Here is a 21,988-nt window from a genome sequence, read left to right as displayed (position 1 = left end):
AAACTAAAGGTGGATAAATCAATACATCTGAAGGTACTGAAGGAATTTAGAGAAGCTCTGGCAGCTAAACTGTCTAATCTTTTCAATGCTTGAGTGGTCCCAGAGGACTGAAAAGGGTGGATGTGGTCCCTCTCCACAAAACTTCAGGCTGGTTAATCTGACCTCTGTGGTAAGTAAATTAATGGACACGCTTCTCAAACAGTTAGGTTTCTGGAATCCAGTGGCTTGCAGGACCAGAGGCAGCGTGGTTTCACTAATGGCAGGTCTTATCAGACAAATCTGATTAATTATTTGACTGGGTAGCCAGAGAGTTGGATTGAGGGAGAGTGCTAGATGTGTAGTTAGACTTTAGCAAAGCCTTTGACATGGTTCCACATAGATGACTAACAAATAAACTGAGTGCCTTTGGTATGGACCCTAAAGTGACTGACTGGTTTAGGAACTGGTTGAGTGGAAGGTGGCAGAAGGTACTCGTAAATGGAACTCACTCTCAGGAAAAGGATTCTACCAGTGGTGTTCTGCAAGGTTCGGTTCTTGGTCTAATTCTTTTTAACATGTTTTAAGCAATATCTGGTAAGTTTTGCCTCTTTGCAGATGACACCACAACCTGCAATAGGGTAAACATCCCTGATGTTGTGGATTACATAAGAAAGGACCTAGCAAAGCTTGCAAAATGGTCCAGCGAGAGGAATGGCCAGTAGGAAATAGGAGGTGATAATGCCCCTATACAAGACTCTGGTGAGACCTCATTTAGAATATTGTATACAATTCTGGAGACCACAACTTCAAAACGATATAAAAAGAATGGAGTTGATCTGGAAAGAGGCTACTAAAATTGTTAGTGGTCTTTGTCATAAAGTGTATAGCAACAAAGATCTCAATATGTATACCTTGGAAAAAAAGCGAGAGATGAGAGATATGACAGAGATGTTTAAATACCTCCTTGGCAAAAAATCACAGGGGAGAGAGTCTCTTTCAAATGAAAGGAAGTTCTGGAATGTGGGGGCATAGGATGAAAGTGAAATGGGACAAGCAAATGGAGGGGTCCTTTTACTAAGCCGTGTAAGCATCTACGCGCACCCAACGTGCGACAAAATGGAGTTACCGCCCGACTACCGCGTGGCCCTTGCAGAGATTTCATTTTTGGCTCGCGTCTGAAAAATATTTTTTATCTTTGGGCGCGCGTAATGGACACGCGCCGAGTGGCATTTGGTGCACGTAGGTCATTACCACCCGGTTACTGCGTGAGTCTTCACCACTAGGTCAATGGCTGGCGGTAAGGTCTCAGACTCAAAATGGACGCACAGCAATTTTCATTTTGCCGCATGTCCATTTTTGGCAAAAATTTTAAAAAGGCCTTTTTTACAGGTGCGCTAAAAAATGGAGTGGCGCACGCCCAAAACCCGCGCCTACACTACCGCAAGCCATTTTCCAGCGCACCTTTGTAAAAGGACCCCAGAATCTCTTATTGAGAAGAAGAGACAGGGATGGACTGAGAGTGGTCTGAGTTCCCTGCCTGGTCGCTGCCAGACGCCCCCCCTATCGCCGCAGCCGATGCCCCCGCTGCTTCAGTCCTACCTGAAGGGCCCTGGTGGTCTAGTGGCCTCTGGGGGGGGAGCATGTTCTTGCCTGCCAACTGTGCTGCTGCTACTCCCCCACCTGCCGGTGCCACCGTGTTTTCAAAATGGCAGCCAGCACTTCCTACGGTAGTCTCTCGGGTCTCGACAGTCTCGCGAGACTTACGCAGGGACTCTCGGCTGTCACTTTTAAAATACAGTGGTGCCAGGTTGGGGGGGGATAGTGGCAGCACAGAAGGCAGGAAAGAACATGTCCCCCCCCCCCTCGCAGAGGCCACTTAGATCACCAGTGGTGTGCCTTTCAAGGTAGGACCGGGAAGGGCTGTAGTGTGCGGTGAGCATCTGGGCAGAGCCTTTGGGCCCCCTAGAGCCTCTGGGCCCTCGAGCACTGCCCGGTTGCCCAAATGGTCAGTCCGCCCCTGGGAAAAGATTGTAGATGGTATGGATGGGCAGAATGGATAGGTCATCATTTTCTATAAAGACTAGTACTGTTTTGCTTTTATTTGTTCCCTGGGGAAAGAGGGAAGAAATTATGATATGCATATAAGTTTTTCTCAGAGCCTTAATAAAAGATGAACCCTCTTGATTAAACACTGTACAGTGGGGTTTTATTTGTGAAAGCCTCACTTATGGCTAAACTGCAATGAAGCTCTGGGATTGGGAATAATCTTCCGTCTTTATCTCATGCTTTCTTGAATTATTGTGCTGTAATGCAATTTTGATTCTCTCTCAGTTCAGTTGGTCTGCAGTAATACATACTTACAGGTAAAATAGTCTTGTGGAACATTTTTTGACCGGATACGAGCTGCTGGTCCATCATACATGTAGAAGTTAATTTCTTTAAAGTAATCCGTCATGTATTCCAGTTGTTCACAGAATGTTTTATCCATTCCTAAACCAGCAAAGAAAATTTCAAATTTTTAAATATATATTATTCTAGTCTAACATAGCTTCATTCAATAGGAGCTATTTCTATTTTACTTCTATTTAATTTACTTAGCCCATGAAGGTCAAAGTGCTTAACAAAAAGACAAGATACATTAATGCAGGTCTATATGAGCGAAATCAGAGAAAGCAGTAGACCTGTCCTGCACAGCAAATAAAGAGCGATCTACTACTACTACTTATCATTTCTATAGCGCTACAAGGCATACGAAGCGCTGTACACCATACACAAAAGACAGTCCCTTCTCAAAGAGCTTACAATCTAGATAAGACAGGTAAACAGACAGAACAATAAGGGAAAGGAATAAAGAGGTGAGGATAAAAGGGAATAAAGAGGTGAGGATAAAAGGACCGCAAGTGAGTAGTGGTTAGGAGTCAAAAGCAGTGGTAAAGAGGTGGGCTTTAAGTTTGGACTTGAAAACAGCCAAAGACGGGGCTAGACGTACAGGCTCGGGAAGTCTATTCCAGGCATGAGGTGCAGCAAGATAAAAGGAACGGAGTCTAGAATTAGCAGTAGAGGAAAAGGGGACAGATAAGAGGGATTTATCTACAGAATGGAGTACTCGAGGTGGGGTGTAAGGAGAGACAAGAGTGGAGAGGTACTGGGGAGCCATTTTCTTGGGAAGCCATTTTCTTCAGGAAATGTGAACAACGTTCAACATGAGACAACAGTGGAGGGAGATAGTAGGTAGCAAATGGGCTTGTTGATGATGCATGGATTGTGGTGGAATAAAGAGGGAAACCTAGGAGAAGGAATGGAGTGCTTGGATCATATAATCCAGGGATGCTAATGACTAGAACTGAAACTGGGTTTAAGAAATGGGAATATGATAAGAAGGGGAGAAGACAGTTCAATGGGTCTCATGCCATTTCATGCTGGAGGATTAGCCATGTTAGGCTGGAATAACAAAATGGCACAGGATTTGATAAAGTGAGCTCTGGTCCTCTAAAGCTCATGCCACAATAAATTGGTTAGTCTATAAGATGCCACCAGTCTGTCATTTTATCCTGGAGGGTGGTCATCTAGATAACAGCATGGACAACAGATTTAAAAAGAAACTAGCTATGAATAAAAACATTATTTCAAATTTTAAACGGATGAACTGTCTAAAGGGTTGATCAAACTTAGAGGCAGAAAAAAACAACCACTTGAGCCAACAAAATATTTTGCAGGTAATAAAATACCTTCTGTTTACCCTGTGGTCATCACCACCATGTTACATTCAAGCAAATATTAAGAGTACTGGTCAGCTTATTGGGACCTCCTGCAAGTAAGGACTTCAAGATTCAACAACCGGGCATTATTTTAGTATATACTTTAACAGAACACAGGTATATACTTGAAGGACTAAGCATTGGGTTACAAGTTTATTTTCCTCAGAACAACAAAGGGATTTAGGTTAAGTAGTCATTTAAATAGAGAAAAAGACATACTCATATCATTACAGTCAGGTCCAGGTCAGATTACACAGTTAGTAATTTTACTGCTTCACCTTGTAGGCAATGATGTACTTTTCTACACCACCAGACTCCTTGGTCTCTTCTGGGTCCTCAGCTTGGTTCTCAACCCTTGAATTGCTGGAAATGCTTCCTTAACCTCCCTTTAGAATTCCTGAGAATCAATCCTGTCCTGAGAATCAATCCTGTTCTTAGGGACAAGGTTGCAAGTCTGGGTTCTAGGGTACCAGGCTTGCTCCCTTGCAACTACTCAAAGTCACTCCATGACTCAAGGACAGAACTCCAAGCTCACACAACGGAAGTTAGCTGGTAGGGCTTTTTTCCTGAAGAAGCAGTGAATTTGTGAGACTAAGACTGTATCCAATATACCCTGGCTTAAGAAGAAGTCTCATTCCTGTCATCCTATATGCAAAACAACCCATCTGGAAATACTAACCCAAGGGAGTTGGAAAAAGCAAGGATACTATTGACACATATACAGATCCCTGTGTCTGGGTGCTTTCCCTAGAAATCAGAAACCAGATCTTCAGTGAGTCCAAATTACTGCTTTTTATGTATCTGTTTGTTAGTTAAAGATGCTTCTGTTTATCTTTGTGCAAACAATAAATAAATAAATAACAATTTAAAAAGAGAGTGTAAACTAGAAAAGCTGAAGAAAATTCTCTCCTTGAGGAATAGACAAAGGGGGAAGGGGCTATTAAAAAAAAAAAGAAAACAAGAGAAAATATTAATCAAAGGGAAAAAAGGTAGCAGATTGAAATGTCATTACTTTTGCGTCCTTTTACTAAAGCTTAGCACACACTAAAAGGACATTAATGCACACTAAATGCTGGATGTCATTTTTTATATCTCTGGGCCTTGCGGCATGTAGCACATGCTAATGTCCATTAGCGCACGCTAAGCTTTAGTAAAAGTCCCCTTTATTTAAAAATTTTATTTATTGGTGCATATTTGCTATATAGTCCTTCGAACTACAAGGACCATCAGGGCAATTTACATTTAAAAGGAAAAAGAAAAATGAATCTGAGGAAAGAGAGAGTAAGGAGGAAAGGCCTAAGGAATTGTATGTTTTCATTTCCAGACTCAAAGGAAAAGTTATATTTTATGTCATCTAGGGGGGTTTATTTTACCACTAACTTCTGCTATTTTAGCACAAGGTCCCGTTTTATGCAAAGAGATCTAAGGACTCATTTTCAAAAGAGAAAAGGCCAAGACGTCCAAATCCCATTTTCTGGATGTTTTTCTATGCTGTTTGTCTGCAGTGCATCCAAACCTCAAAGGGGCATGTTGGGATCACACAAATTCAAGTCATTGGGATGTAGAAGGAGCTAGTAGACTGGCCACACAGACATCCCAGCAGAGCAGTGGAGCACCCTATGGGGCACTGCAGTGGACTTCACATAAAAGGTCCCAGGTACACATCTCACCATTACCCCCTTATATTGTATGGGAAGCCCTCCAAAACCCACCAAAAACCTACTGTACCCATTGTAAACCACTACAATAGCCCTTATGCTTGCAAGTGTCACCTATATCTGGGTTTTTGGTGGGTTTTCCACCACAGGTATACCAGTTAAAGTGGGATATGAACCTGGATCCCCTTCTCTACTATGCACTGCACCAACCACTAGGCTACTCCTGACCTGCTTGCTGCTCTAATAGGACTGGCCATAATATCTGACACTGTCATAGAGGCTGGTATGTACTGTTTCTTTCACATCTTTGGGGGTGGGAGAGGGGTCAGTGTCCACTGGGGGAGGTAAGGGGGGGGGGTCATGCCTTAATCCCTCTAGTGGTCATCTGGTCATTTAGGGCACCTTTTAATGGCTTAGTCATGACTAAAAGAGGTCCAAACCAAAGCGTCCAACTTTTAGCCCTGGATGTTTTTGCTTTGTTCCATTATGGCAGAAAAATGGCCAAGCTATGGGAACACCCAAATCCTGCCCCCGACATGCCCCCTTGTGATTTGGATGCATTACAGATGAACTGCATAGAAAAACGTCTTTAAAAAGGGTTTAAAAATAGTGATTTGGGTGTTTTTGCAAGAAAAACTGTCATCTGCCACTTTGTGCCACTTGTTGGATGTTTTTCTGTTTCGAAAATAAGCCCGCAAATATCTTATGCTGGTCCTGTAAGATGCATCAAAGAACAATGCTGCACATGTTATACGAATGTCATCTCACATTTGAATTTTGGTCTCAGGTATGGAAAATCATGACAGTAACCCTTCCAATTATGCAACCTTTATCACCGAAAATTATTACCTTTGGATCTATATTCTTGGAAGATAAGTTGGACAATAAACAACTGAAACTTTTAGACATTTTCATAGCAACTTCACCAGTGGCATAGCCATGGGTGGGCCCACGTGGGCACAGGCCCACCCACTTTGGACTCAAGCCCACCCAGCAGTGGCATAGCAATGATGTGGCTGGCGGGGATCCCCAAGCTCTGCCAGCAGAAGATTCCTGGCATCTCTCCTCTAGGAGATCATGGGGTCACTTAACTCCACTCCCTTGAATCCCCCTTTAATCTTTAAATCCTTTAGTTCTTCACTGGCAGCAAGCAACAACACATTGCCCCTGCTTACGCCAGCCTGAGCCTTCCCTCTGATGCAGGAAGTTGCATCGGAAGGAAGGCTCAGAGCCGGTGCAAGCAAGAGGAATGAGTTGCTTCTCGTTGCTGACAAAGACCTAAAGGATGTAATGGTACTGGGGTGGGGGGAATACAGTTAACTGACCACCCCCAGATTGCCTGGGGGAAGGGAGAAATGTTCGGTGGGGGGCTGCAGGGGGTGGGGTTGTTATGCCCACCCATTTTGGCCTCAGGCCCACCCAAAATTGGGTGTCTAGCTACGCCCCTGAACTGCACTCATAACTGTACTCTTGAACTGGAAAGATAACTCTTACTTAAATGTTCATTTCTGGTGGAATTCAATCTTGCACATTCACAAATATGAGCCTTAACTTGCAGACAAAATAGGAACAACACAATATATAATCAAAGTGTGGTCTTCTCTAGACAACTGTCTTAACAAATAATTATTAACTGTACAAATATTCCTCTCTTATGAAAGCTACCAAAGCTACAAAAATGGTATGGGATTTGCGGTACAAGACGTACGAGGAGAGACTTACTGACCTGAATATGTATACCCTGGATGAAAGGGAAACAGGGGTGATATGATACAGACGGTCAAATATTTGAAAGGTATTAATCCTCAAACAAACCTTTTCCGGAGACGGGAAGGTGGTAGAACTAGAGGAGATGAATTGAGGTTGAAGAGGGGCACACAGGAAAAATGTCAGGAAGTGTTATTTCATGGAGAGGGTGGTGGATACTTAGAATGCCCTCCTGTGGGAGGCAGTGGACATGAAAACGGTAACAGAATTCAAAAAAGTGTGGGATAAACACAAAGGAATCCTGTTCAGAAGGAATGGATCCACAGAAGCTTAGCAGAGATTGGATGGCAACACTGGTAATTGGGAAGCAAAGTTAGTGCTGGGCAGACTTCTACGGTCTGTGCCATGAAAATGGCAAGGACAAATCAAGGTCAGGTATACATATAAAGTACCACATACAATGAGTTTAGCTTGATGGGCAGACTGGATGGACCGTACAGGTCTTTATCTGCCATCATCTACTATGTTACTGTTGTTTTCATTGGCAAGTCCCATTAGCTGTAGAAATCTGGAAACCGCCTGGATCACCTACAGAGAGTGGTTACAAGTGGCTCAGAGTGCTGCCAATGACACTAGTACTACGAGTATGCTCAGTTCTGAAGGATGAACTGAGCAGGTGAAAGAACTAAGCATGCTCACAGTTCCAGTGTCAGTAGTACACTTTGAGCCATTGACACCCACACTTTAGGTGATCTGGGTAGGCTCTGGATTTCTACATTTGGCAGAACTTGGGGATTCCTGCCAAATACAAAAGAGGTGTATCCAGCTGCTAGGTGGGCCTCTGGTAAAAGTAGATAGGCCCAGGCCCAGGCCAGCCTGTGGCTATGCCCCTGAAACAAAATAATAATTTTTGGCCTACACACCAACTTATACGTTCAAGTGGTATCATTTATATAAGTGGTGAATTTTGGGAACCTGAATGTCCAAGAGCAGCAGATAAGGGAATCATCCTCTGAAATTCAAACCTTTTGTAAAGGGGGTGGTTTTAAGCATCAGAGAACAATTACTCCCCTAAGCATTCCTCCAAAGTTCATGTTCATATGAAGGATTATACTTCACTCAAAGCAGATATAAATCCTAATGGATAAAAGAGCTGTTATAAAATCTGGCAATATGCATACACCATGAAAGGCCACTCCGAAAATGCCCCTTTGGATCTCTCTTGCTGCCATCTATACATATAAGCAGGGCTTTTTTTGAGGGGGTACTTGGGGGTACTGAGTACCGGCACCTTTTCCAGTATCTGCTAAAATTGACCCAAGGTCCCCAAGTTTTAATGAAAGAGCTCAGGCTCTACACACCAATTCTGCCTTGTCATAGATTCTGTGACTGGTTGCAGGGGGCTGGCTATTATGGCATGGGTCCCTCAGTGATCACCCCACCCCGAAGGGTAGCCTGGCATTTGAGTACCAGCACCTTTTTCGCTAGAAAAAATGCACTGCATATAAGTAGTGGCTTTTATACATACCACTTATACATACTCTGTATGCCGACAAATCTGCATTTTATACTTTTAAACGATGCCTATGACTTTTAAAATTCACTCCCATACCTGCTAAGCGTTCTCATAGTGACAGCAATGTTCACACTGCCACTGCTGTTCCTCAGTTTATGGGGGATTTTTACTCATGGAATTCGCATCAGTTTTCCAAAAGAAAATATGAACAGCTGTCTAAAGAAAAATAACCTGCAGACATTGGCAGCTGCTTTTTCTGACTAAAACAAGATGTGCAGTTTGGAAATACAAATCTCTGTGTGTTGCTGCAGTCCCTGCCCACACCTTGGCCCTGGCAACACCTCCACCGATTTCCAGTGGCAAAACACTGTGGGGCCCTTTTAGTAAAGCTTAGCAATTGTTAACGGAATTCATGAGTGCTAAGGGGTCCTTTCACAAAAGGTGCGCTAGCGTTTTTAGCTCACGCTAAAGATAAGTGTGTGCTAAATGCTAGAGATGCCTGTACAGTCCTAAAGACTACTACTACTACTATTTAGCATTTGTAGTGCTAGCGCGTTAATCATTAGCGTGCACTAAAAACAATAGCGCACCTTTGTAAAAGACCCCCCTAAGTGCCACGTGGCCCATAGGTATAAAATAGGACACACAGCATTTAGCATGCACTAATTTCGTTAGCGTGCACTAAGCTTTAGTAAAAGGGCCACTGTGATTCCGGCAGAAATGGCTCCATTTCATTACTATTATTTGTTACTAGTTGATTATTTTAAATATTAAATACATGAAATACCATGAATATCCATGAGAGAGATTTGCATGCAGTGGAAGAAATATGTGCAAATCTCTCTCATGAATATTCACTGTGGATATCCTGAAAACCTGACTGGCTGGGGTGCCTCCAGGATCAGGTTTGGGAACCACTGGCATATTGTCTTATTAATGTATTTAGTGGAGGCCAGGAAATAACAGAGGTCAGCATATTGTGCAAACTGAAACATAAAAAGAAGCAGAGACACATACCATGATCAGCCAGAACAATTAGATTAACACAGTTGTGCAGATTCCTTTGTTTGAGGCCATCCATGAGCATCCCTAAGGTCTTATCTGCAAGCTGCAAAGCTTGGATTACCTGTGGAAGAACAAACACATCTCCAACATTTCAGTAGTAACCAGTTTTAAAAGGGGAAGTTATCAACGTGAGTCAGGGCAACCGAGAGACAGAGCTGGGCCCAGGGCGGGGCTGCTGGTACCGCTGCCCCCCCCCCCCCCCCACACACACACACAGGTTGCTGCTCCAGCACCCCTCCTCCACACACACACACATACACACACACACACACACACACACACTCAGGCCACCCCCTTAGCTTCCTGCATCTGCTCCTCCCTCAGTCTGTCACTCTCCTGCTCCTGTATGCCAGGACCCAGGTCCAGACACAAAGGAGCAGGAGACAGACAGACCAAGTGAGCAGAACCTTCTGGCACCTTGGAGGCCGGGCCCAGAGAATCTTTCCCTCCCCCTCGGCAGCCCTAATATGGGCTACCGTTTAAGACGTGTTATTTTACTGTTAACCTCGGTAACTAGGTCTAATTGCATTAAATTAGTCCTGTGCTAAAAAAGCACACATTTGTGGTAAAATAACCCATCTAACGATAGCCCACGTTGATAACTATGCCCCTAAGAGTGTAGAAAAAAAAACCCTCTATGACACTCTCACTTTCTTCAAGTTGCCTTCAACCAACCAACTAGCAAAACCCAGTCACCATATATTTAAATTTCTTGCTCCTTCTACTGAACTACTCTCCTGCAATCAAATAGCAGTTGCTCGTTTTAATAGACTTTTACAGCATCACTTCCAAACTCATGACCATCCTTTTAGCTTTTCCACATCTCCTTCTCCTAGAGAAATTGTCTCTACACTAGGGTCTTGAAGGAGTTTCTTCCTCCAGCCCCTCAGGACTCAACCACAAAAACCTCCCTTCTGTAGCTGTCAAAGCAGTCATGTCATAGTCCACTGGGGGCACACTGCATATGAATTTAGCTCAGTATGGGTTTCTGTGTAATTAGGTATGTTTTGAATATGTAGCAAGGACATTCTCTCTACAGAGCAAAGGAAATGGGTCTCGTGTTAGGCTGAAGGCTGTTACTCTTCTGGGACTGCACATGTATATTTAAGCTCACTTTTGAATGTAGAACCCATAATGTCTGATAAGCTACTGTCAAATATCCAAATGGAACAGAATAAAATTCCAGAGACACCAATGTCACAGGAATTGGCATCTTAACTGAAGTGGCACCAGAGCTCTTCTGAAAGCTCCCAGATACATCAACCAAACCGGCTTTACTTTAAAAAGGATATTAACTTTTGTGGTCAGAGAGTTCAGATGTTCCCTGATATATCCAGGCCTACTCAGAGGAGACGTAAGGCCTTCCTGCAGCTAAGGCCTAGGGTTTTGGCTGCAGGAGGCACATTCTTTCTTAAATTTCCTTGCAAATGCTTGGTTAATCAGGGGGAAAAACTTGTATATATTTTTAGATCCTACTCATTTACAAAGCTTTCTGTCTACTAAAACAGCGGTGTTACCTTGAATTTGAATGTTGGTTTAACATAGGATTATATTGTTAGATTTACCAGGCTTGCACTTGAATATATTGAACTATACTTCAATTACCTAAAGTGGGGCATATTTTCAAGCACTTAGTCTTATAACGTTACATAGCAACCAAAGCCTGTTTAATTTATTAGCAAGCCCTGTTCACAGAAGTTCTTCTTTTTTGGGATTTTTCCTGGGGGGAGAAGAGGGTAATCCCACCCGTTAACAATTTTCTTTCCCAGGTGGAGGCACTGAACGCCAAGTGAGTAATGGACTGACAGTGGCTGCTTTTGGGAAGCTCTAGCCAGATTGGACCCTGAATCCAGGAGCGCCCAGTAAGGGGGTGTTACATACTCATTAGTACACAAACATAGTATTTATTTATTAGAAAAAGAAACAGGACTTACTCCTCCACTAACTGGTCCAAATGTGTGTCCAGAACTATCAGGTTCCTCTATGTACAATGTATAAAAATCTGGCCTAATGATAGAAGAAGAAAAAAAAATAACGCAAAAACAACAGATGAAAAGCAGTAAATTGGAATATCCTTGCATGCACTGATTTCTAGGATTCACTAGGATTCAGAAAGGAAAAGCCTCCGACCTGTATAATCAGCTATTTCGCTGCCAGTACAGAACTGATAGCTGATGACCAAAGACTGAAGAGTGGAACATGTCCCAGCTTCATCTTTCTTTCACACCAGTGATGCCAATAAACTCTATCCCCTTCCTCCTTGTGATACCCCAGATATTTTCTACTCTCTCTACCATCCCTTCCCTTAACAGTAGCACAGTTGAGTCCCATTATCTTCCTCCCTAGCCCTACTGGTAATGCTGAAGGCCCTATCTTCTCCTTCCCAACCTTTACTGGGGAGACTGAATGAATCCTTATATGCTCTATCACACAGTCATCGCTTACCCTCTAGACCGACTGATCAGAGTTATTTGTCCTCTTCCTTTTACCTTAACCCTCCTCTTTGTGACACCATAGAACCCATCTCACCCTGCCCTCAATGGTAAAGAAAGCTTTCCCACCTCCCACCTTCCAACTCTCTGATTTTGAGACCCCACCACTCTTATTCCTATGAAGCTGTTCAGCTTCCATCCCATCCTCTCTTCCACCAAGCTCTGCCCTTTCCGTCCTGTGACACTGCCATGCTACACTCTCTCCCATGAGAATGAATTGTTCCCGCTCCTCTTCTTCTCCCTCCCATCGGTGATGTTCTTCAATCCCAACCCTTCTGTGGTACTTCATTTCAACACCTACAACCATCCCATAAATTCTTCTACACACCTCTCCCTCATGATGTTCCTCCTTAGTTGAACCTTCTTGACACTCTCTGAAGATCCTCCTCTTCACCCACTCCCCCACCTAGCCACTTCCTGTGCTGCTGCTCTTCTTCCTCTGGCTTTGCCATTTCTAAAGTCAGTGCCCAACTTTCTATATCATCTTTTCTTCCAAGTTCCAACACTCATTGTTGCCATAGGTGTGGCACATTTTAGGGTCCTACAGATGGGTGTGGACGCCCATCAGCAATGGGAGAGTGCAGAACTAAGGTGAATCATAGCATCATGGCAGAGATGGGTGAAGAAGGAGGGTCACCAGCATTTGAGGTCAGTGAGGATACGAGTATCACTGCTTAGGGCAAGGAGTAGGACACCCGGTGGAGGTGTCATCAGGAGGATAGAGTTAACACAATCATTGCTATCAGCAATGCTGATAGGAGAAAGGGAAATGAATTGGCACCTTATGTGGGGGGAGAGAAAAGAGCAGGACCATTTCCATATTCAGTCTACTTGTTTTACAATATCCATATATCAGCCAGTGAGTACCTCTTAGCCTTGGGTAAATCAAGCCACTTCAGTACTTCTGATACTCTCTGTTCATACCCAACAGACCTGTAATAAAAATGATATAGCAATACCGATATCAGAAAGAGAGAAACAACTTAACTACTTTTTCTGTATTAGACAGAGAAAGTAAACGACAAGCTTTCTGAATTGAAGATACATCTGCTCTGTTGCAACACTATGGGGCTCATTTTCAAAGCACTTAGGCTTACAAACTTCCATAGGTTACTCTTGGGGCTCATTTTTGAAAGAGAAGGATGTCCATCTTTCAACATAAATCGGAAGATGGACACCCTTCTCCCAGGGACGTTCAAATCAGTATAATCGAAATCCGATTTAGGACGGCTCCAACTGCACTCCGTCGCAAGGACATCCAAAGTTCAAGGGAGCATTGTCAGAGGCGTAGCGAAGGCAGGACTTGGGCGTGCCTAACACCTGGACATTCTTGACCCATAATCGAAAAAAACAAGGACGTCCCTGACAAACTCTTGGACGTTTTCACCTGGACCTGTTTTCCTTACGACTAAGGCACAAAAAGGTGCCCGAAATGACTAGATGACCACTGTAGAGAATCGGGGATAGCCTCCCGTTACTCCCCCAGTGGTCACTAACCCCCTCCCACCCTCAAAAAACATATTTAAAAATATTTTGTGCCAGCTTCAGATGTCATACTCAGGTCCATGACAGCGCATACACCAACCGGGCACCCTAAGGGACACTGCTCCCAGGTAAATAGCTCCCAGGTACATAGCTCCCTTACCTTGTGTGCTGAGTCCCCCAACCCCCCTTAAAACCCACTACCCACAACTGTACACCACTACCATAGCCCTTACAGGTGAAGGGGGGCACCTACATGTGGGTACAGTGGGTTTGTGGTGGGTTTTGGAGGGCTCACATTTACCACCACAAGTGTAACAGGTGGGGGGGGGGGGGGGTGGGCCTGGGTCTGCCTGCCTGAAGTGCACTGCACCCACTAAAACTGCTCCAGGGACCTGCATACTGCTGTGATGGACCTGAGTATGATATTTGAGGCTGGTAATAAATATTTTTAAAGATTTTTTTGAGGGTGGGAGGGGGTTAGTCACCACTGAGGGAGTAAGGGGAGGCCATCCCCGATTCTCTCCAGTGGTCATCTGGTCATTTCGGGCACCTTTTTGTGCCTTGGTCATAAGAAAAACAGGACCAGGTAAAGTCATCCAAGTGCTCGTCAGGGACGCCCTTTTTTTTCCATTATGGGTCGAGGACGTCCATGTGCTAGGCACGCCCAAGTCCCGCCTTCGCTAAGCCTACAACACGCCCCCTTGAACTTTGGCCGTCTCTGCGACGGAAAGCAGTTGGGGATATCCAAAATCGGCTTTCGATTATACCGCTTTGGACGACCCTGTGAGAAGGACGCCCATCTTCCGAACTGTGTCGAAAGATGGGCGTCCTTCTCTTTCGAAAATAAGCCTGCTAGTCACCCAAAGGAGGATCCCATTCACCTTCCTTGCTTACAAAAATCACAGAGTCTGTATTGTGATAAAGACAGCGCTCTTGTAAATCGTCAAGAACCCTGTATAGCTCTAGCCAGGCATGCACCATTGTACAAGAGGCTATGAAGATGTTACTATTACCCAATGGTGCCCAAAGTTCCTTCGTATGCTTCCAGGTGACGCTTGTTGCTTCATCGTCTATAAGATTGCAAGACAACATGGTGTATTCAGGGGAAAACAGGTACATATACAGCCCATTAGGGTCTTTCACGATGCTTGTGGAAGGTAGATTTCTTCTTTGACCAAACTTCCCTCACAAAGAGTTTTGCAATTTATCATTTTACAGGGTTCACAGTTATGTGATCAGTGCATAAAAGAACACTTTCTTGCTGATAGAAATCATCTATGTACCTGTTCTGCTGTTCAGCATCAGTACACCACTAAGAAAACCCCGATACTTCCTGCTTTTGTCGAAGATGCATGTTTATTCTACAAAGAGTTGTGTAGATATTTGTTCAAAATGCCAGACCTTGTAGATTTCACCCACCCTGTATCCTTTTGCTATAGTCATTTCCAATTCTATGGTACACCACATCCCCACCAGGGCTCTGTCTACATCATTATGGATGCATTTCTTCCGCTGACCCGTTACAGCAATGGAAACATAAGTTTACCGTGCAGCCTAATGGGCAGTATGGGCAAAAAGAGACCATGTGGTGGGAACACCTTGACTTTCACAAGTCGGAAATAATCAGAGAAGGGGCCAAAGTGTTCATAGATGATTTAGGGCATGAACGATTGCATATTCTTTAGTTTTACTGACAAAAGGTTACAAGCTGGTAAAATCATAATAGCGTATTTTCTCATCCTGTTTAACCTGATAGTACAGACACATGGCGTTCACTCTGCATCCAAGAAGGACATCCCATGGAACCAAAGGCTCGGCACCCGTCAAATTCAAAGGCAGTAAACTCGCCATTAATGACAGCATAACCATCGAGAAAGTAGTCACCTACCTGCATTTCTCCACCCTTTAGAGCATGTCTGATCTGTATGTGTTCTTTGTGCTTGTCTATATCAGTCAATGAATACTGGCGGTTGAATATCTCTTGCTTTGCTGATGATACTTGTCGGCCGACAGCAGAGCTATGATTCTTGGCCTTAAGCACATGAACCTGAACAAGGCCATACACACAGAAGCAAGTGTGATGTATTGGAACAAGTCTATACCTTTCTCTAGGGTCGCTTCCCTCTTCCCTGGTATTTCCCCTACCTCTACCTCCACAGCCCTCTCCGTCATGTTTATAATTTCCTCTCTATACAGGACACAGGCAGGCTTTTTGTAAAATATAGACATCCTGCTTACAGTAGAAGGCCAGTTCTTTTTGCAAATCAAACGTCTTATGCTTGTTCTTGCCATACCAATGTGTGAAAGCCTCTCTCTCCTCAGGTATCATGCTCTCAACACCATAGTACTTTTCTTCAGGCATTTTCCCTACATAGTTTTGATTTTCCATGGTGTTAATATTGTGAGGAAAGTACCCTTTGCTGCCTTCAAAACTCATGGCTTGCGGGAGCTTGCTAAGCTTCATGGGCAGAAAATTTAGAGACTATAAAGCGAATGCCTAGCGCATCAACCCTGATTTGTAAAAGCTTACCATCCTGCGCTAGCAAACTCATATCCATCATTTCCCGCAACAGCCGACAACGAAATAACCGTCATAACCTTTCGAATTGTGAGCTATGAAAGTGTAGTCCTTGAACCGCTTGTCAATAAAAGAACCTATGAACTTAGAGAGACAATTCACCCTCTCGGTAAAGATCCATTCCATCTCCTCCATACATTCACAGTCATAAATGATATACCTTTTGGATGGTTTAGGTCTAGCCAACCTTGTCATATAACATAAATGTTTTTCACCTTTCAGCAAAGGATCACCACACTGCAAACATTTTATGACTTTGCATTTGTGCTTTTTTTCTGTGTAAGAGTCACGCTTATCACAAAATATTTTAGACAAGCATTCTCTCTCTTTTTTGGACACCAGGTTTGTATGCTATTTTAAACATTCCTTAGAATGGCAGTTAGGGCTCCTCTCTCTACTGCCCACCCGAACCGCGCATGTATTGGATAGACACAGATGATGGTGTGATTTGCAAGTGTGGTTGTGGCTATAAGGCATTTCACAGTGTTGAAAGAAAATTTTCTTACTGTAGAACTGTTTAATATCTAAGATACCATAAAAATGATCATGATAAGGTGAGGGACCGAGGAGGGGCATGTCTTAGAACAGGTCAATAATTTTCTACAAAGTTTCAGAGGATTACACATCAATGAGAACATACATCCCATTGTAACAGATATCAGAAACAAAGGGGGTGGTGGGGGTTGTAACAGGTCTTTACAAAGTGTTCCTGATAGCCACATTATTAGGAAAAAAAAAGAAGACATTTAGTAGATCTAAACAATGTGGGTAATAACTTGTGCTTTGCGAGGAGTCTCAAGGCACTCGCCACTGTTGTCAAGCTAAAACTTGATGTGAAAAAAATAAGTGATCTAATCAACTTTCGGGAATCACTGAATGCCTATCTCTTAAATAGAACATATCACAACGACCCTTCACTTGAACTTTAGTAAATTACTGTTTTAATTGTTATTTCATTATTGATTTCGTTATACCCAATGCTTTATCTCACTATGTTACTCATATTCTTGTGTAATTATTAATTGTATCTTTACTCAGCTATGGCAATAGCCAGGGCAGAATATTGTAAGCGACACAATGAGCTTGCAAATAGGTGGGAAAATGTGGGATACAAATGCAACAAATAAATAAATAAAAGATGTAGAATTGTTACAAGAAACCAGAAAAATACACAGTGAGCTAGGATGGTTAGAAAACACAAAAAGGTTATGTTGAGCAACATAGTAGTTTTTGAACATCTGGGCATAAACATTCGAGTCCTACATCATATAGACAAAAATGGCTGGTGTCTTTTTAAAACAAGCTACCGTCAGCCTTTCCATAAGACCGTATATCTGTTATTCCATCATGATCATTTTTACAGTACAGTCAATATTCAGTGTTGTACCCACATAGCTAACTGAGCAAGGTTAGGACTGCCTTTTATACGATTACATATGCCCAGTTAGTTATGTGGATGCTGCACTGAATATGGTAGGTGCCTGCATAAATCCTGGTCCCTCCCTGAATTTGCCTTCAGACTGCCTCAGCAGTAACCTGCGAATGCCATGACAGTCAGAGCCAATATTTAGAGGGGCATTTTCAACATGATGCTTAAATCCGACTTCGGATGTTTTGCACAAAATGTCTAAAATTCAAGTGGCGAATATAATGGTTTTCAAAACCGAAAAATGTTTATGTTTTTGATTTGAAAATCTCCTTTTTCTAGACTTTGCTGTACTCAGTGCATTTATCTTTTCGGACCATTTTTGGAAAAAAAAATGTTTCAAGTAAAAAATGCACAAAATCAAGCCATTGGGATGTATGAGGGGCCAGCATTCTTAGTAGACTGGTAACACAGACATCCCAGCAGAGCACTACTGCAGTGGACTTCACATAAAAGGTTCCAGGTACACATCTCACCATTGCACTCTTATCTTGTATGGTGAGTCCTCCTAAACCCACCAAAAACCCAGTACCCAACTGTACATCACTACAATAGCCCTTATGCCTGCAGATGCCAACTATTTGTGGTTCAATAGATTATTTGTTGCTTTAGATATTCAAGTCAAATTATTGCCTTACCATTTGCAAATTTCATAACACTTACTTGTTGAACACTTGGTATATTGTAGGGAAAGTTCCATTGATAGGAACATCTGATCCTGGCCAAAAGAAGGTCCCAGCTTTTAAACCCTGATACATTGCTGTCAGCCAGATCTGTAAAAAGGACACACACATACAATTGCTACAGGCTTTGTGGTAGATCATATTTTTTCCTGTCCACTAGATCACTAAGGGCCCCTTTTACAAAGTGAAAGTAAGCCCAACATGGGCTTACAGCTCATTAAAAAGGAACTACCAGCTCGTTAAAAAGGAAGTACCACTCTGCTACAGCGGCAGCCCAACGGTAATTCCCACCCCCAGCGCATCGTCATATCCGCACTGCCCTGTTAGCTCTGGGTTAGCGCTGGAGCCCTTACCGCCCCCTTAATGTGTGGCGGTAAGGGCTGCCCCCTCCCTCCGAAATGGCCGCGCGGCAAGTGCTCTACTTGCCGCACAGCCATTTCCTGCAGAAATGAAAGACCTACCTTTTACCCAGCTGCGGTAAAAGGGGATATCGGTGCGCATCAAAAGCGCACGCCAATGCTAGCGCAGGCCCCCTTTTGCCCTAGCTTGGTGAAAGGGGCCCTTAGAGACTAATGTAACTTAGGAGTCTGTTTACGAAGGTGTGCTAACGGATTTAGCATGCACTAATGAATTAGTGTGTGTTAAATGCCATGCAGCCCATAGGAATACAATAATCTGTGTGGTATTTAGTATGTACTAATCATTGGCAGATATTCAATCCAGTAACACACCTTAGTAAATGGACCCCTTAGTGCATAAACATTGGTCAGAGAATGTTAATTAGCTCATGTTAACAGCCCACATTAATTAATTAATTTATGACATTTATATCCCACATTATCCCAAACAAGTTTGAGTTCAATGTGGTTTATAATAAACAGTATAGGATACATAACAAAGATTAATGCATAAGAAAGTAATTTGTTGTAAGAATCCAATTTTACAATACAGTATCATAAACATACTGGGATAGCTATGGATTTTTAACATTTAGAAAATCTATTGTGAATGAGAAATTGTACATGAAGCAAAGAGAAAGTTAATGGTAAATAGAGTAATAACTAATTCAGGTAATAATTAATTGTAACATAACATAGTAACATAGTAGATGATGGCAGAAAAAGACCTGCACGGTCCATCTAGTCTGCCCAACAAGATAAACTCATATGTGCTACTTCTTGTGTATACCTTACCTTGATTTGTATCTGCCATTTTCAGGACACAGACCGTAGAAGTCTTGCCCAGAACTAGCCCCACCACCCAAACACCAGCCCCGCCTCCCAATCTCGGCTAAGCTTCTGAGGATCCATTCCTTCTGCACAGGATTCCTTTATGTTTATCCCATGCATGCTTGAATTCCGCTACCGTTTTCATTTCCACCACCTCCCGTGGGAGGGCTTTCCAGCTCAGTTGTTGGCTAGTCCTTGACAGAGGAGGAAGTGCTGCCGGAGGCTCTGCCAGTACCAGGAGGGAGGGGAGCGGGGCCTAGCTCCTTCCCCAGCAATGAGGAGGGTCCCTGGGGAGAAGTCCTCAGGAAGGTCCCAGGCCATGGGGCCTACTGGGGCCAGGGACCAGAAGGCCCGGAGGAGTAGCTCTCTTTCTGGATTAGCCCCAGAGAGGAGGGAGAGGAGTCCTGTGGACCGTAGAGTGCAGAAGTCCAGGGGTGGAAGCCGGATCGTTACCCCCTCCACGACTCAGCTGCTCATGGAAGGTGAGCGTGAAGAATGTGGAAAGGGGAGGAAGTTGGTAAAGACCCCTGAAGAACTCTCTAAGGGGATGGTTGGAGAGGAGAGAATGGAGGTGAGCCAGGAGCCTCTGCCTGTTCCTGATCAGGTAGAGAGCAAGGATGGCTGGTCAGAGGAGGAGGAAGAAGAGGAGGTCCAGTTAGAAAGCTGTGATCCAGAAGACACGGCTAAAGGCGTGGTAGAGAGGGTCAGAAAAATCAAGGCCCTGGAAAAGGAGTGTGCAGAGCTGGGGAAGAAGCAAAAAATGGCTAAGGCTTTGAGCAAGTTAGCCCCAGCTGAACACAGGAAGGCTTACAAGAAGGAGGAAGTCCGACTGGTAAAACAGCTACAGCAGAAAGAGAAAAAAGGGCAGTGATAATCCCTTGAGGGAGCTTTATTTGAATCAGGAAAGAATGGCCTCTGCTTCTGAACATTTGTGTCCAGAGAGAGAAGTGTGCCAGAAAGAGGCTACCGTGTCTATGAAAGCAGGAGAAAAGGCAGAGTCTGGCTCTGCTTGTATGTTTAAACATCAGCCTGTAACAGAGGACTTGTCAGGGTCTGATAATCAAGCTACTTTAACTTTTATGAAGGCTTTGGCAAGCCAGCCAGATGTACTCACTGTGGAAAAAGGCTCCAGACAGGAGGTGGTTGGACTTGGTTCTGGTGTCTTTTCAGAACCTGTGATACCACCTAAGGGACAAGAATCTGAAACAAGACAGATTCCTAAACTGGTGCACATTGTAGAAACTGAGAAAGGAGACTTGGGAGGCAGTCTGCTTTCCAAACAGGTGTTAGTAGAAACATCCAGTAAGGAGGAAAGCAGTTTACATGTTAAAGGAGTGGATACAGCTTGTGCAGAGATGGCAGGAGGACTGCAGTACACTGGAAGGCTGGCTCAGGTGCAGCCAGTTGACTCTCTGATTGCAGCAACCGATTTTTCTCAGTCAGGTGTTCAGCTTGCTGTGCAGCCAGGTTCTGAGAAGCTACGCCCCAGAGGGTTGGATGGACAGGAGTTCCCATCCAATCAGGAGGAAGAAGGGGGAAAGCCTGAGGTGAAACTAACTACCAGTCTCCTGCAAGACCTGCCTGTGTGGAGAGGACAGCATACAGACAGCCAGCAGGGGTCAGAAGATGCTCTGCAGACAGAACTAAACACCAGATCTTCAGCCCAGGCCTGTGGGGTATTGCTGCAGGATAAGGACAGCTCTGTAGAGGGATTGAGTTTGGACTTGGGGGGGGAGGGTTGCTATGGATAGAGAATGTTTGAAGGAGGGGGGCATATCTGATGTGATAAATATGTGTATTGATAAGAGGGGGGAGGGGGGTAAAGGGGAATTTTCTGAATTGTTACATTTGTCTGTTGGGGAAAAGGGAGGTGGGGATCAAGGGGGAGGGGGCACGGCACAGCAGGGGGGGGGAGGGTGAGGCACGTGAAGGGATAGCAGGGGGGCAATCGGAGGGGGGGACGGTACGAGATGGGCAGGATGCACTGAGTTCAGGGAAAGGTGGGAGAGGGCGATGGGGGCAGGGGGCTAAGTCCTTTGCTGCTGTAGTAGGTAGTGGGGGGAGAAGAGAGGGGAGAGGGTTTCCATGGGGTGGTAGGGCGGGGGCAGGTTTTGGGGAAGAGGGGAGAGGTCGTGGGCAAGTACCCAGGAGGCGGAATGTGGTACAAGTTAGATGGGTGGGGGAGGGGGGGATGCCTTCCAGGGACACAGTATTGAGGTTGGTTTTGGGGCTAGGGTTTATCCCAGAGGACCTTTATGCATGCATACATCCGGTGAACATCCCGGAGTACGATGTCAGTTTCTTGACACAGAGAGGAATGGAGGTCTTCTGGGAGAGGTATGAAGGGGTAAGGGGGAGAGGGGAGTGGAAAAATTATAAAGTGGTCCCGATCAGCAGACCTGACCTGGTGCA

General features: G+C 44.1%; 1 protein-coding gene across 1 annotated transcript in view; it reads right to left on the bottom strand.

Moving 5' to 3' along the window:
* The window catches only part of ENPP3 (ectonucleotide pyrophosphatase/phosphodiesterase 3), a 249,644-nt gene that overhangs the window by 101,946 nt on the left and 125,710 nt on the right, over positions 1-21,988 (bottom strand). Inside the window, exons 9-13 of the mRNA XM_030196550.1 lie at positions 18,328-18,437; positions 13,043-13,108; positions 11,618-11,690; positions 9,636-9,744; positions 2,341-2,469 (exon numbers count right to left, since the gene is read on the bottom strand). Of these exons, the coding sequence (XP_030052410.1) occupies positions 2,341-2,469; positions 9,636-9,744; positions 11,618-11,690; positions 13,043-13,108; positions 18,328-18,437 (487 nt within the window). The remainder of the gene's footprint in view (positions 1-2,340; positions 2,470-9,635; positions 9,745-11,617; positions 11,691-13,042; positions 13,109-18,327; positions 18,438-21,988) is intronic.

This window comes from Microcaecilia unicolor, chromosome 3, assembly GCF_901765095.1.
Source record: "Microcaecilia unicolor chromosome 3, aMicUni1.1, whole genome shotgun sequence".
NCBI classification, from domain to species: Eukaryota; Metazoa; Chordata; class Amphibia; order Gymnophiona; family Siphonopidae; genus Microcaecilia; species Microcaecilia unicolor.
The sequence above is the reverse complement of the archived record's forward strand: the minus strand, read 5'-3'. Positions and strand labels throughout refer to the sequence as shown.